The sequence below is a fragment of the Vanessa tameamea genome, chromosome 29, assembly GCF_037043105.1.
Source record: "Vanessa tameamea isolate UH-Manoa-2023 chromosome 29, ilVanTame1 primary haplotype, whole genome shotgun sequence".
NCBI lineage: Eukaryota > Metazoa > Arthropoda > Insecta > Lepidoptera > Nymphalidae > Vanessa > Vanessa tameamea.
The window spans coordinates 2,153,625-2,168,668 of NC_087337.1; the positions used below are offsets into that span (position 1 = coordinate 2,153,625).

The 15,044-nt window shown below is 37.4% G+C and overlaps 1 protein-coding gene across 1 annotated transcript in view; it reads right to left on the minus strand.

The window, feature by feature from the left end:
* Positions 1–15,044, minus strand: part of LOC113395894 (unextended protein-like) — a 43,617-nt gene that overhangs the window by 8,188 nt on the left and 20,385 nt on the right. The window contains exons 2-9 of the mRNA XM_064219858.1: positions 12,895–13,416; positions 12,275–12,377; positions 9,606–10,178; positions 9,191–9,307; positions 8,300–8,471; positions 3,163–3,354; positions 2,054–2,200; positions 1,287–1,427 (exon numbers count right to left, since the gene is read on the minus strand). Coding sequence (XP_064075928.1) covers positions 1,287–1,427; positions 2,054–2,200; positions 3,163–3,354; positions 8,300–8,471; positions 9,191–9,307; positions 9,606–10,178; positions 12,275–12,377; positions 12,895–13,416 — 1,967 coding nt within the window. The remainder of the gene's footprint in view (positions 1–1,286; positions 1,428–2,053; positions 2,201–3,162; positions 3,355–8,299; positions 8,472–9,190; positions 9,308–9,605; positions 10,179–12,274; positions 12,378–12,894; positions 13,417–15,044) is intronic.

Sequence of the window (15,044 nt, forward strand, 5' to 3'; positions counted from 1 at the left end):
GCACACACTACTCGACCACGGAGGTCGTCATATAATCACTATTAAGAGTTTTTAGTTAGTATATCTTTATATTTAATACAACACAATCACACTTAACTACTTATATAAACTTCAATTCGACTTCCAACAATTCTTCCGATAACAGTTTCGTCGACATTCAAACGCCGTTTATCGCGAAACCATAGTGAACGTATCAAGCTACGAAGCAAATCGACCAATGACATCGCGCCAATTCGCTGTCAAATGTTGTTTATTGGCTACGTGCCCACTGCCGGCTCCTACCGTAAACATGTACAGTAAAATAATTTAAAAAATATTTGCTCTTTTTGCGTTTTTTCTGTAATTAAAAAAGAGTAACTACCTAGTGTCTTGTCGGTTCTTGTCAGTAGAATCTACTTACCAAATAGGTGGTAACTATGGTATGGTATGGTATGGTAAGGTATGGTATGGTATGGTATGGTATGATATGGTATGGTATGGTATGATATGGTATGGTATGGTATGATATGGTATGGTATGGTATGATATGGTATGGTATGGTATGGTATTATATGGTATGGTATGGTATGATATGGTATGGTATGGTATGATATGGTATGGTATGGTATGGTATTATATGGTATGGTATGGTATGATATGGTATGGTATGATATGGTATGGTATGGTATGATATGGTATGGTATGGTATGGTATTATATGGTATGGTATGGTATGATATGGTATGGTATGGTATGATATGGTATGGTAAGGTATGATATGGTATGATATGGTATGGTATGGCATGGTATGGTATGGTATGGTATGGCATGGTATGGTATGGTATGGTATGGTATGGTATTATATGGTATGGTATAGCATGGTATTGCATGGTATGGCATGGTATGGTATGGTATGGTATGGTATGGTATGGTATGGTATGGTATAGTAAATATGGTGTAATATGACGATCCAAAAGTGCTTTTATGGGCGAGTGAATAAGGAATACTATGGTTTTTTTTTTATTTTATTCCCCGACATCATCACTCAGGCTGTTTACGTTTTAAATCGAAATATTTACACTCAGCAGGTTTCTTCGAGTTGGTAGAGCAGGTGTGCTGTATGCCATTTTTTTTTGTTCTCGCTGGACAAAAGGGTTTATGTGTTTACCCCGCATAGAGTAGGAGGTATAATAGACTCACCGGCACTTAGTGCGCCAGAATCTTTACTAAAATCCACCGGTCAGTCACGGCATCGAGCCCCCATCCCCGGGTGCGCCTTTGACGCTCAACTCCAAAGATGATACTCACTCGTGCTGAGGAACTGGAATGTGGCCAGAGTGAGCTGCGGAGATATATGAATGCGCTGGTGCTCGTGCCGCTCCGCGAACGCCGCGAAGTCCTGCAGCTTGTGCATGGGTCTCTTGCGACGACGTTTCGTCCGATTGTCCACTGTAATATTAAACATTTATTTCGATAAGAGGCGCCATTGAGTTTCCTGCCGTGTTTTACGTAGAAGACACACGACAGCCACCTCTTTATATAATATAATTTAATTTGTACGAGTTTTTATATAAATTCGCACTTGCGTATATTTCCGTATAATTGCGCACCGATTTACGGTCAATTGTCCACGACCCATTTCAGTCGAAAGCGAGAAGGAGAGCAGAAGACTTACGCGAAGCTAAGTTTTATCAAAGTAACTTATTCGGACATCCTTTGTTTAGTGAGTCATAAAACAACTGCATTATTCACCTGATTATCTATTAGATTAAAAGAATTCGTTTTCACTTTAACGGTATAAAATGTATAGGGACGACATGTTGTTACGCTACGTTGAACGAAACGCGTAAGCGCCAGGAATTTCATGGCGCTTACGACGTTTTGGTCGCGAGGAAACTATTCCCTATGAGCGATCTAGCGCTTATGTTTTAACAGTTTGATTAGATGACGTAACAAAGATTCATCGCTGCAGCGAACTTTAGTTCGAACTCTTGCCAGTATTTCAACAAATTGTTTAAAACCGATGGTACGTACCACTTTGAAATTTACGGTACCATCATACAGTTAATACTCACTGAACACATCGGTCTCATCGACAATCTCTGCTTGTATCATCTCCTCGATGACGTCTTCTAATGTGACCAAGCCAATGGTCTCGTAGAAGGGGTCGCCCTCGCCCTCGTTGTTGATCCGGTGGACGAAGGCCATGTGACCCTTGTGACCTGGCCAGAAAAGGTTACAAAAAACGTCAAATCAAAAAAAATAATTATAAATGACGGGGGTCCCCCATAAAACGAGCTTTCCTTTACAAACTGTTGAAATAAAATTGTTATTAAAAATCCCGTTGGAATTGAATCTATATCAAAATATAAATATTGATATATTAATATTAAGCCAATAGAAAGCGAAACAGAGGGAAATGTCGCCTGGTGGGCATAACGCTTTCCTCACGTGACGATATCTGCCGGTTCACTCGACTGTGAGCCGCGTTGAAGTACTAACAAATACAAAAACATTGACTTCCAAAATCACAGTGAAAACTTGTTTGGAATTCAAGGCTAGTATCACAAAAAAAATCTAAGCGAATTTATAAATATCCTTACTTCGAATAGTAATTACTAAGCAAACTTCCAATCAAGAGCCGAGATGGCCCAGTGGTTAGAACGCGTACATCTTAACCGATGATTTCGAGTTCTAACCCAGGCAGGCACCACTGAATTTTCATGTGCATAATTGTGTTTATAATTCATATCGTGCTCGGCAGTGAAGGAAAACATCGTGAGGAAACCTGCATGTGTCTAATTTCAACGAAATTCTACCACATGTGTATTTCACCAACCCGCATTGGAGCAGCGTGGTGGAACATGCTCCAAACCTTCTCCTCAAAGGGAGAGGAGGCCTTAGCCCAGCAGTGGGAAATTTACAGGCTGCATATATGAATCTGAGGCGAACTTAGATCAGAACGTAATTTGACAAAAACGTATGCGAAGGCGATGCCGTGGCTCTCCCAAAGAGACGGAAAGGGTGCCGCTGCTTTTTGTATTGAATATTCTGCTGCACTCATTGCCGCTGTCTCATACAGCACGCTTCGTGCAGAAGAATCGCGTAAATGCATTTTACAGTTAGAAGGAGTTTTACAGCCTCTGTAAATACTAATCCCATTAATCGTATACCATACACCCACCTTCCTTAAACTGCTTGAACATCACATCCAGGGTGACGTCCTCGAAGACGAAGTTGCAAGGGTTCTGGTAGTACTGGCAGAGCGTCTTCAGCGGCGTGTTGTCGTCGGGGTCGACGAAGGCCAGGTCCTTGATGAACAGCACCGTCACTATGTTTTCGCGGGTAGCCTCGTATACCGGGATGCGGGAGTAGCCTGGGGGGGAAATCGTCGGTATTTATTTTATATCATCATCGGTATTTTTTTGCAAATGGACCCGATGGTAAGTGGTCAGCAGCGCCCAAAAATGCGTCACCAACCTTGGGAACTAAGTTTTTATGTCCGTGATGCTCGTAGTTACTAGCACACTCCTCAATTAAACCGAAACACAATGATACAAAATATTGTCGCTTGGCGATAGAATATCTGATGAATGGGTGGTACCTATCCAGACGGGCACAAAGCCAAACACCAAGTAAAAATCGACAATTTCCTCCACTTTTTCCTATCTCTGGTCAGTTTTCGTCTATTTCATTAAAAAAAATAAAAAGAATTTGGAGGCCTATACGAAAGCGGAGACTTCCTAAATTTTATGCTATTTGACAATAAAAAAATAAAGTGTCAATTATTGTAATCAGTATACAATATTATAAGTTTTAAAATGGTTATTTATTAAAGTTGAAAACAATAATTAATTTATTCAAAGATCTATAAATAAAAATGCATCTTTTTAAACGTTTGTCACGTGACACAAAACGCTCCTGATTGGTCGGGTTTATGATGACGTCACTGGCGTGTTAACCTCGTTTGCCCACTGTATGTGGATTTTATGACCCCACTGCAGCGCTATATTGTCAAAGTAGCGTTTTCGCGCGCTATTTAAATATGGAATCTTTAATTTTATATTTTTCAGCAAACAAAAAACAACTTTTACTGGTTTCCTTAACCTCTACTAAATAATATAATATGGATTTTAAAAACCAGTCAAACAGCCCATTACAACAGTAATCGAACCTAATTAAGCGAATAGTATTTAATAATTGTGTTCTTGGTCATGAGAACAAAGAAGAACAATATATGCAGCAAAATTCGTTCCTTGTAGCTGAGAAAAATAGCGACCAATTCTTTTAAAAGTAGATTTTAAAATGTTCGGAGTTAAGAGATTGCACCATTCGAACCAAAGTTTGCGTATGATGCAATAAAGATAGCTCGATGTAATTTAACCGGTAAAAAACTAATAAGCTGAGGAAAGATACCGTAAAAAAAAGTCTCACGCCTTTTGTTGAACTTTTTATTTTAAAACATGTTAATATATATATTGGTTAACCCTGAATTTAGGCTGTATAGTAAAAATATATTTATCAGGCATCCTAAATTAAAAAAAAAAACCGGTTACATACATGAGGGCGATTCGAGCTCCTAACTCATAAATCTTTATATATATGTATATATACAGGATATATCTCGACTAATATGTTTATGTCTAATATGTAATATGGCTGTCTGTTGTAACGCAAGCGAAGCCGCGGACGACGAGAATATTGTCAAAAATAAATCGGTATATCACATCAGGAATGAGTATCGTTAATAAAATCGAATATTCTTCGAAGGTTGTTCACACGACAAAGTCATATTTCGTGATATACTAATACTTAGTGCAAATCAATGACGACATTGACGTTAACCCGGTAAGTGGAAAAACCGAAGTATCGACCGCGAGAGGATGATGCCACCGTACAAAGATTCTCGTTACCTGTCCCGAATTTATTTATTTTTGAGTTTCTTTACGCGTTATCAAGAAAAGACAAGAGTGAATATTTATGACTTAGTGATCAGCTTTTTACATACCAAGATACTCGATGGATGTTTGTTACGCATTCACGACGAATGCTGAACGAATTTGAACGAAATTTGTCACAGAGACAGATTAAAATCACGAAAAGCACATGCGGTACTTTGTATCCGTAACACTCACCCCCTAATCATACACGGGTGAAACGCGGAAATTACTTATTATATAAATGGGATAATTACAATTTACATAAATATACATTTAGGAGATTTCATTCAAAATCAAAACATTCTTTATTCAAGTGGACTCATAAAAGTACTTTTGTATCGTCGTGTCAAAGTGTCGAATCATATTCAAACCTACCACCGGTTCGAAAAGTAGATTCTACCGAGAAGACCCGGCAAGAAACTCAGTAGTTTTTAGTAGTAGCTAGGAAGCGCTCTAATCTGAATCCGCCATTAGTTTTTCTATTCGGGCGCGGACAGTAAGGTAGATATTGGCTCGACTTGTAATTTGTTAAAAGTGTTCGTTGTGTTTTATGTATTTATTTAATTATTTATTTAATATTTGGGAAACAAACAGATATAAAATATAATCTGATTACATAATACAATTTAAATATAACATTATCCAGCGAAGTTTCCACCGATTGATAAAACATAAAATGCACTCAAATATTTTAACACAATAAGATAAAAAATATTGGACAATATTAAAAGTATATAATTAAGTTAATTTAAGATTGTTACAAATATTATCTTTAAATTTAATCAAAGACAAATGAAATATATCAATGTTCCCAAAATGCTTATTATATTCGAGACAAGCTCTGATTAGAAAACAGTTAGCATTATGTGATGAATGACAAGTGGAAGTATAAAAACATGACGGTTGACGAGCGTTGCGTTTATGTTGGATTTGCAAGCTTAACTGAGTAAGTAGTTTACTTCAATATGTATGATTTGGTGGTTTATTTAAGTAAGTAAATACATTCGAAGTTAGAAATATTTTTGCTTTGTTAGTTAGATAAAGAGAGAATTTTAAGTATTTTTTTTAAAAAATATTTCACAACTTGCGCTAAATACGTAGTATATAAAAAAAATAAAAAACCGGGCAAGTGCCAGTAGGACTCGCGCACGAATAGTTCCGTACCAATATCTATAAAAACGGAAAAAAATCATGTTTGTTGTATGGAACCCCCCTTAAATATTTGTTTTAGTATTTGTTGTTATAGCGGCAACAGAAATCAAATCAAATCAAATCAATTTTATTCAAGTAAACTTCACAACGAAGCGTTTTTGAATCGTCGATATTAAAAAACTACCACCGTTTCGGAAAGCAGCCTCCAGCGAGAAGAAACGGCAAGAAACTCGCATAGTTGCTCTTTTCAAATAAACAGATTTACAATGCTGTTTTTTTTAGAAAAATTACTGTCCTGTGATGGAACTCGAGCCTAAATCCAGGCGTTTTTATCTTAAAAGTACTCTTTTAATGAATAATAAGACTTATTTATTAATTTAGTCTTAATAAACTTTTTAAATTTCGTAAATGGTAAATTGGTTACATTTCCCGGTATCTTATTATATATGCGTATACCATTGCCCAGAAACGTTCTCTGTGCCGCATGCAAACGGAAAGTACGCGTTACAAGTTCATTCTTATTTCTTGTATTAATAGTATGTATATCAGCTTTTATGGAATACTTTTGTATATTCTTCTGTATAAACATTTTATTATCATAAATATATTGTGAGGCAGCCGTTAATACACCTATTTCTTTAAATTTTTCGCGTAATTATGTCCTTAAAGTAATATTGTAAATAGTTCGGATAGCTCTTTTCTGCAGAATAAATACTATTTCAATATCCGCTGCATTACCCCTTAACAACATTCCATATGACATAAGACTGTGAAGATTACTAAAATAAACTAGTCTAGCAGTACTTATGTCCGTGAGACAAATTATCTGTGAAAATTTCTACTGTCTGACTATCAATTTTGGCATACCAACGAAGTGGGCTATGTATAGAAATTGTTTACGTTACATTATTGGACGTTCTCCAACGCTGAGACCTAAAATTAAGACCACCATTAATTCATGGTTTTGTCACTGTCGCGTCGCAAGCTTACATAACACGTAAATTATAATAATATAGAAATTTCTTTTTTCCTATGTGATAGGGGGCAAACGGGCAGGAGGCTAGCCTGATGGTAAGTGACTACCACCGCCCATGGACATCTGCGACACCGGGGGGCTTGTAGATGCGTTGCTGGTCTTTAAGGAAGGAGTACGCTCTTTTCAGTTAAGAAAACGGCAGTACCACCGCTGGGCAATAGACGTTTCTTGTGAGGCCAAGTTTGGAAACTCATTAATGGATCTACCTACTACTGAGCTACATATACCCTAATCCAATGGAAGTAGGAAAAAAGATAAACAAACCTTAGATTTACGTATTCCATGCGATTTGCTAATAACTCAGCTACATCGTGCACTACTAAGAGTTTATGACTAATATATCTTTATTTATAATACAACACTATTGCACTTAACCACTTATTTCCACTTTAATTTCACTTCCAAAATTCCGATAACAGTTTCGTCGACGTTCAAAACGCCAATTTATTCGCAAATCCATAGTGAATATCATAGAGTAATCGAGCTCTCGACCAATGATATCGCGTCAATTTGCTGTAAAATGTTATTTACTTAGCTTTTGGTCCCCTTATAGTTGGAATACAGTATACATGCTATTTCATCTGACACATGCAGGCTTCCTCATTATCGAGCCCGGCTTTTTTTTATTATAGAATTAGGCGGTCGGGCAATTAGGTCATTTGATGGTAGCGGTCACCACCGCCCACTGCCACTGTAAGATATATTAACCATTCCTTATCACACCAATGCGCCACCAACCTTGGGAACTAAGATGTTATGTCCCTTGTGCCTGTAGTTACACTGGAAACGCCAAACTAATATTATAATTTATACGACAATGTGTTTGTCTACTCGCTTTCACGTCTTGACTGTTCAAACGAACGTCAGGATACGTAAAGGGCAACTAGCATTTGCCCTCCCCCCCCTCCACACCCCCCTCCCCCATGCGTGTGCGGAAATTAGTTAATTATAAAGATAAATTAAACATACATTGGTAGAACACGTGGTAGGTGGGTGGTACTTACTTAGACGGGCTTGCCCAGCGCCCTATCATTTTCAAAAGAATATCCACGTGTCAAGCCTTACTAGACAACGAAGAGTCTTCGCCTTAAGAAAAGAAAACCTTTACCCAACAATGGAATATTCACCTTGGGCTACTTTAAATATTCAGCCTTCCAGTCGATCTAACCTGGATTAAATAACAAACGACTCACCAGACTTGATAATCTCCGACATAGTCTCGAAGTCAAGCACCGACGTGATTGGCAACATGAAAACGTCTTCCAGCTTCGTCATCACGTCGGAGACCGTCTTCTTGCGGAGTTCCAGGGCACCGGATATGATGTTCACTTCGTCCTTGTCCAAGTCGTTCACGCCTGTTGTTACCTGCACAGGTTAATGAAAAATATGAATTAACCTTATATTGATAAGAATCGACGTTAAAAACCAATTCCCCAAATTAATTAAGGAATTACCAATATTCCTGTTTACTGCTCCTTTTAAGCTTATCGCTTGTGCCAGGAGTTGGGGCGACAATAGCCCGAGGGGTCAGGATCGATCCTGCGACTTTTTACATCGCAAGGCGGCCCGTAATCCATTGCACTATTTTAAGGACAGGACAGATACAATTTTTTCATGACTAACACCGCGACTGGTTGTCGACTGTGGCTTTGCTCCCGTTTTAGGGCTTAGCCGTCAGGTTATAATAAAGGTAACCTATGTCCTTCCTTGGAGTCAAAGCTTGCTTCATAACTCATTTGAAAGAACAACATACAGACAGTTTTTTTTTTGAAGGAATAAGTTGGCGGACGAGCATATGGGCCACCTGCTGGTAAGTGGTCACAACCGCCCAAAGACAATGGCGCTGTAAGAAATATTAAACATTCCTTACATCACCAATGCGCCACCAACCTTGGGAACTCAGATGTTATGTCCCTGTGCCTGTAGTTACACTAGCTCACTCACCCTTCAAACCAGTACACAACAATACTAACGAGTAGGTGGTACCTACCCAGACGGACTTGCACAAAGCCCTACCACCAAGTAAATCGCATTTATAATATTAATTTAGATATTATTCATATGTAAATATAAACATAGCATACCTTAACCAGCTCCTTTAGACGTTCTCTATTATAGACATTACCGATTTCCTCGCCGAGGAAGTAGTCGAGGAGTTTGCTCACAGGGAACGCTAGAGGCGCCGTCAGGGCCATAACTGCCTGAAAATATATACTAGTATACTACTTAGCATTTAGTAATGTTATGTTTCCTAATTATATGTTATTTGTTAATACATATGTTTCTTTAGTGCCTCCAAGTGCCTTTTAAGTATTTGCAACACATATTTGGTGAAAAAAATTAGAGAACATGACGTCGGTCCCGCGCGAACCGCATTCGCCTACTGTAACAATACTGTAACTTAAATGTCTCAGATTGTTAAATTACAGACGAATGTTTCCGATCAGAGAAGTTTACCGCCCTGACAGGAGCATAAATATTTAAAAAAACAACACTCACTTTAGTTATCATGATACTTTTCGCCCCAACCATGAGTCCGTGCCTCGAGCATATCGCCTGTGGCGTTATCTCGCCGAGCAATACGATCGACAAAGTCGAAAATATAACAGCGAATAGACCGGACGTCAATTCGTCCAACAGTATCGTGAACGTCGAATTAACGGCGACATTCCCCAATAGAATGCTGCACAGCAAGTAGTTTCCGTGATCACGGACCGGCATTATCGCTCTCGCGTATTTCCTCTCCTGTTCCGTTCCTGTATTCGATATGATCTTCAATTCCGTCCGGTCTAACGACATCAAACCCAAGTTTAAGCCAGAGAAAAGCGCAGAGAACATCAGACATATCATAATGAGGGTCAACGAGACCCATAACGGCAGCAACTTGCTGTGGATCGCGATGACCTTCCAATGTTCCGTTCCTTGGTGTGAAAATTTCTCCTCGTCGTCACCGGGATCGGTGATGCCGGGCTTCAGATTCTTCGTGCAAATGTATAACTTCGGGGCGATTAGTGCGGATGGCGTGGTTACGTCGAATAACGCTGACCTTTGAGTCACTGATCCCTCCACCGCCTGAAAGCGAGTTAAGCGTGACTTCTAGGACAAATGATACGGGCTATTTCTAGCCAAGTGGTATATTTATGTTTTCTTCAAGGCTTTTAATTATTAAGGTGTACAATAGGATGACTTTTTTTTACGTTTGCTTGTAAATTTGTGGCATTGTGCATAATGACTATTATACAGGGTAACAAAATAAATGAACTATTTTTTTAATATCGGTACTTAAAAGAAAGTGACGAGATCCACTCAGAGAATTTAGTGTTATTTGGGGCTATACGTTTAAAAGAACACCACTTATGTTTGCTCGCTAAATTCAAATGAATACAATATGCCGACATTAAAATCAAATATTAATAGTCGAAGCAACAAATTATTCGTTTTCAAAATTGGAAAGAAGTACTCAGAAAGCGATTTCGCATCCAAGGTCTAGAAACATCTAGGAACTCACTAATTGTGTAACATTTAGCACACAGACGTTTGTTTAAATTTGGCTTTAATTTAGCAAGTAGCAGAGGTTCCACAGAAGAGTCATATAAAACAGTCGAGTAAGAACATTCTTAGATTTGTGATTTCTCCTTCTACAAATATCATGGAATATCTCGATTTCCCACAAAAAAGGAAAGTAACATTCCACTGCTGGGCTAATACATCCTCTCACTTTAATGACAAGGTTTGGAACTTATTCAACCACGTTGCTCCAATGTGATTTGGTAGGTACACATGTGGTAGAATTTCTTCTTTGGACCAATGCAGGTTTCCTTACGATGCTCTCCTTCACCGTCGAGAGTGAATTTTTTTTTTACGGCCTTTCTTGGCGGACGAGCATATGGGCCACCTGATAGTAAGTGGTCACCACCGCCCATAGACAAAGGTGCTGTAAGAAATATTAACCATTCCTTACATCACCCATGCGCCACCAACCTTGGGAACTAAGATGTTATGTCCCTTGTGCCTGTGATTACACTGGCTCACTCACCCTTCTAACCGGAACACAACAATACAGAGTACTGTTATTACAGCGGTAGAATATCTGATGAGTGGGTGGTACCTACTCAGACGGGCTTGCACAAAGCCCTACCACCAAGTAGATGAATTACAAACACAATTAAACCAAATGAAAAATCAGTTGTACTTGCATGAGTTTAAAGATTAATAACGACTGGATTTTCTCTCATTTCTCACAAATTCGACAGTAATTTCCGATCGCAAAATAATTGTCGAGAAATGGAAAAGTCAGCCGTTGAAAAATATAGTCTAGAATTACACAGAAACAGTGCTGCCGTAATAATTGAACGACCTTTTAGATCTACATATAATAAAATTGGAGTGTCTGTTTGTAATATTAAACTCGGTTAGTTTAAGTTTTTTACTAAATGAATATGTACGTATACACGGTACATATACCAAAAAATAACATTTTCTTTTCAATTTTTATCTGTCTTTTTGTTTGTTCCGGCTAATCTCTGGAACGGCTGAACCGATTTTGACGGGACTTTCACTGGCAGATAGCGGATGTAATAAGGAGTAACTTAGGCTACAAAAATAACTTTTTTAAATTAAAACGCGCACGAAATCGCACGTCTAGTTTTAAATATGAAATATACGATCGTTTGATGTACGTACGTGTTGCGAGTATAATTTTAGTATAGCTTTTTTTTATTACTAATAAAAATGTTTACATGACGTACGAAATAAATGCACGAATAAATTAAAAAATAGAAATTTAGATTTAGCGACTTTACTAAGACGTGATAAATTCAAATGGAAATCAAGCAATCCAAAAAAATAGTTCCCATTACAGAACATACGGCTTTACCTAATAATCTTGTTTAGGGGAGATTCTTTCAATGATGCCAGATGGAGATAATTAAACAATGGCTAAATGGCGTTTGGGAAAAGATGAAATTTTGGACATTGGTTTAATTTAAATGGGAGAAGTAGCCTTGTATGAATTTAGTTCGTACTTAGTCTCGCTAGTTAAACATACATACTGATATTTTGAACATTGGTTTGAAATATAAGCCTCCGCTAAGAAAGGATTTTTACAAATTTCAACCATAATGGGGGAAATGGGAGAGGTCGCTTTGTATAAATTCTGACATACATACCAAGTATTCGCCTTTCAGAAGGAATTTACAAGGTTGTCCGAACGGCAGAGGGTCGAGTGTAAATGCAATCACCGTTTTTTCAGTCAAACCTTGACCGAAAAGCCTGAAAACAATCAGAATATAACCCCGACACTTCACAAACACTTCAATCTTTTTACTTACGGATAGTTACTATTTTGATTTTAAAATTGGTTGGCTAACCCCACCTGATAGTAACTGTTCATCACGTAAGAAACATTAACCAACCCTTACACCACTAATCTTGGGTACTATGTTATGTCCATTGTAGTTATACTGGGTTACCCATCCTTTGAACCGGAACATAACCATACTAAGTATTACTCTTTGGCGATAGATTTTTTTAATGATATATGCAGGGGGACAGCGCCCAATGATGGTAAGTAGTCAATACCATTCATAGACCTAAGTGCTATAAGAAATATTGACCCTTCTAAAATCTGGGGAACTAAAATGTTATGTCCCTATTGCCTGTAGCTGCACTGACTCACTCACCCTTCAAACCGGAACACAACAATACTAAGTATATATTTTTGACGATAGAATGTATGATGAGCTGATACCAAAACGGAGTCCTATTTAAGTACTATGTTTTCACCTACCTGAGTACAACTTTAGACTCTCCTAACACGCTAGGTATACCGTCTTCGACAATTTTCGGCTCCTTATCCGAATCTTCAATTCTAAGACCATCGATATTTATCGGATCCGTGCTTCTTACGACGGAAAAATCACGAATTTGACGATTCGCGACGATACCGTCGTTCGAAGTCAGATCTCTGGGAATACTTGCGTCTCTGTCTTTATCATTGAAACGCATATCCTTGATTATTTCCCGTTTCCTTCTATCGTTTAGCATTCTAACGTCTTGTCGATCGACGTTCTTTAAAATTTCATTGCTGAGTTTGTTGTATTTCATATCATTTATAGGGTTTTCCGCATCAGGAATGCTGTTCAATGGATAATATTTATTACGTATGTATACTTCTATATCGTTTGCTTCTTCTCTGGTTGGCCTCTTTACGCTTTTTAGATAATTGACTATTGTATCGTGAGACAGATCCGTCCATTTTGTGCTCGTTTCCTGTGAAATATCATTATCGTTTTCATCAAGTTTTTCTAATCTGCGAACAAGGATTTCTGATTAATGTCAGTGTCTATTTTTATGCTTGATAATGAACTACGATATTTGATTGATAGTTTTGTACGATTAGATAAGATTCATATTTTGATAGATTTCACCAAATTATATTTTCATGGCTAGATTTATTTAAGTATCATAATTCAGAAAACAATGTGACTCCTGGCTATGAGCTATGACGTCACACTATAATGATCTAGAGGACATAAGACATTTTGTAAATAAAATAATAGAGCTTAATACACATATTAGAAATCTATATAACTAACTCTTGCTCGCTACTTTTTGTGCATTCGCTTTATAACTGCATATAGTTAACAAAGTCACGTCAGAGGACTCGTGAATACTATATTACAAATATTAACGCCATGGATAATTAGTTTTATCTATATAAGATTTTAAATTAACATGGTTATTTTTATTACTAACAGTATTTAAAACGGGATATTTACCATGTTTTTTATTTTTATTTGGTGGAACTCGAATGTCTTGTTCACGAGACTGTCTCGTGAACAAGGCATTCGTAGATAATGTCGAAATATCGAGTTCCACCAAATAAAAATAAAAAACATGGTAAATATCCCGTTTTAAATACTGTTAGTTTTATCTAATTTTTTTTTTAAATCGTCGAGCCTTCCAAACCAAAACCAAATTGGCTCGAGATCCATTTTAACAAGAAACACCAACATTAAATTCAATATATATTTTAAATAGGCAGATCGTTAAAAAAATACTTGGAGCATATTAAACAAGTTCAATCGAGGTCCAGCAATGGCTAAGTCTATTCTTATTTTTTTGATTTATTAAAATATATTCTGCTAAAGAGTAAAACCTTAATCGAGAATATTAATCTACGAGTAGATTCTTGCAAGTACTTATCAGATTATCGTGTAGATTCTTCCGAGAAGGACCGGCGAGTACTCGAGAGGTATTTTAACCTACCAATTTAATAACAGGTATGATCTTGCTTGAACATCAACAAGCTACACATCCTGGTTCCGCACGTGTTGAATAAGAGTCAATGTCTTGTACCACAAGTATATATATATATCCAATAACCGTCTTTATGTCTGTTGGTACGGAACCCTCAGTGCGCGAGTCCGAGTCGCAATCGTTTCTCACCTATATAAGTCAGTAATACGCCCGATTTATTAAAGTCACGTTCGTCCAAACTTACTTTTAGATACATTTTAAAAATAGTGTAAATGTTTTTATTTTGTTATCTCGACCGTACCGATCAATATCATTCGTGTCTTCTCCATCCTACGTGACATTAGCGAAATAATCGGTGCCCTGTCGGCACAACTAAAAGCCATTAAACTAAGAATTGAATGGAAATGTTTTTATGACACAGAAAAACAGGTTTCATCAAATCGATTCGCGATTGAAAAAAAATGGCACACTTTTAACACTTTCGGAACTCACCATTTTTTAAGAATACGAATAACACAGTGATTGAAATACATAATCGTGGTTAATATATCTTAAACCAAACATTTAGGAATCAGTTCTACTTGCTTACTATTAAAAAGATATACTACTTAAAAAAAAACAAAAAAAATAACAGGACACCTCCTGACTGACTGTCTGTGACACCCGGTTGAAACAGAT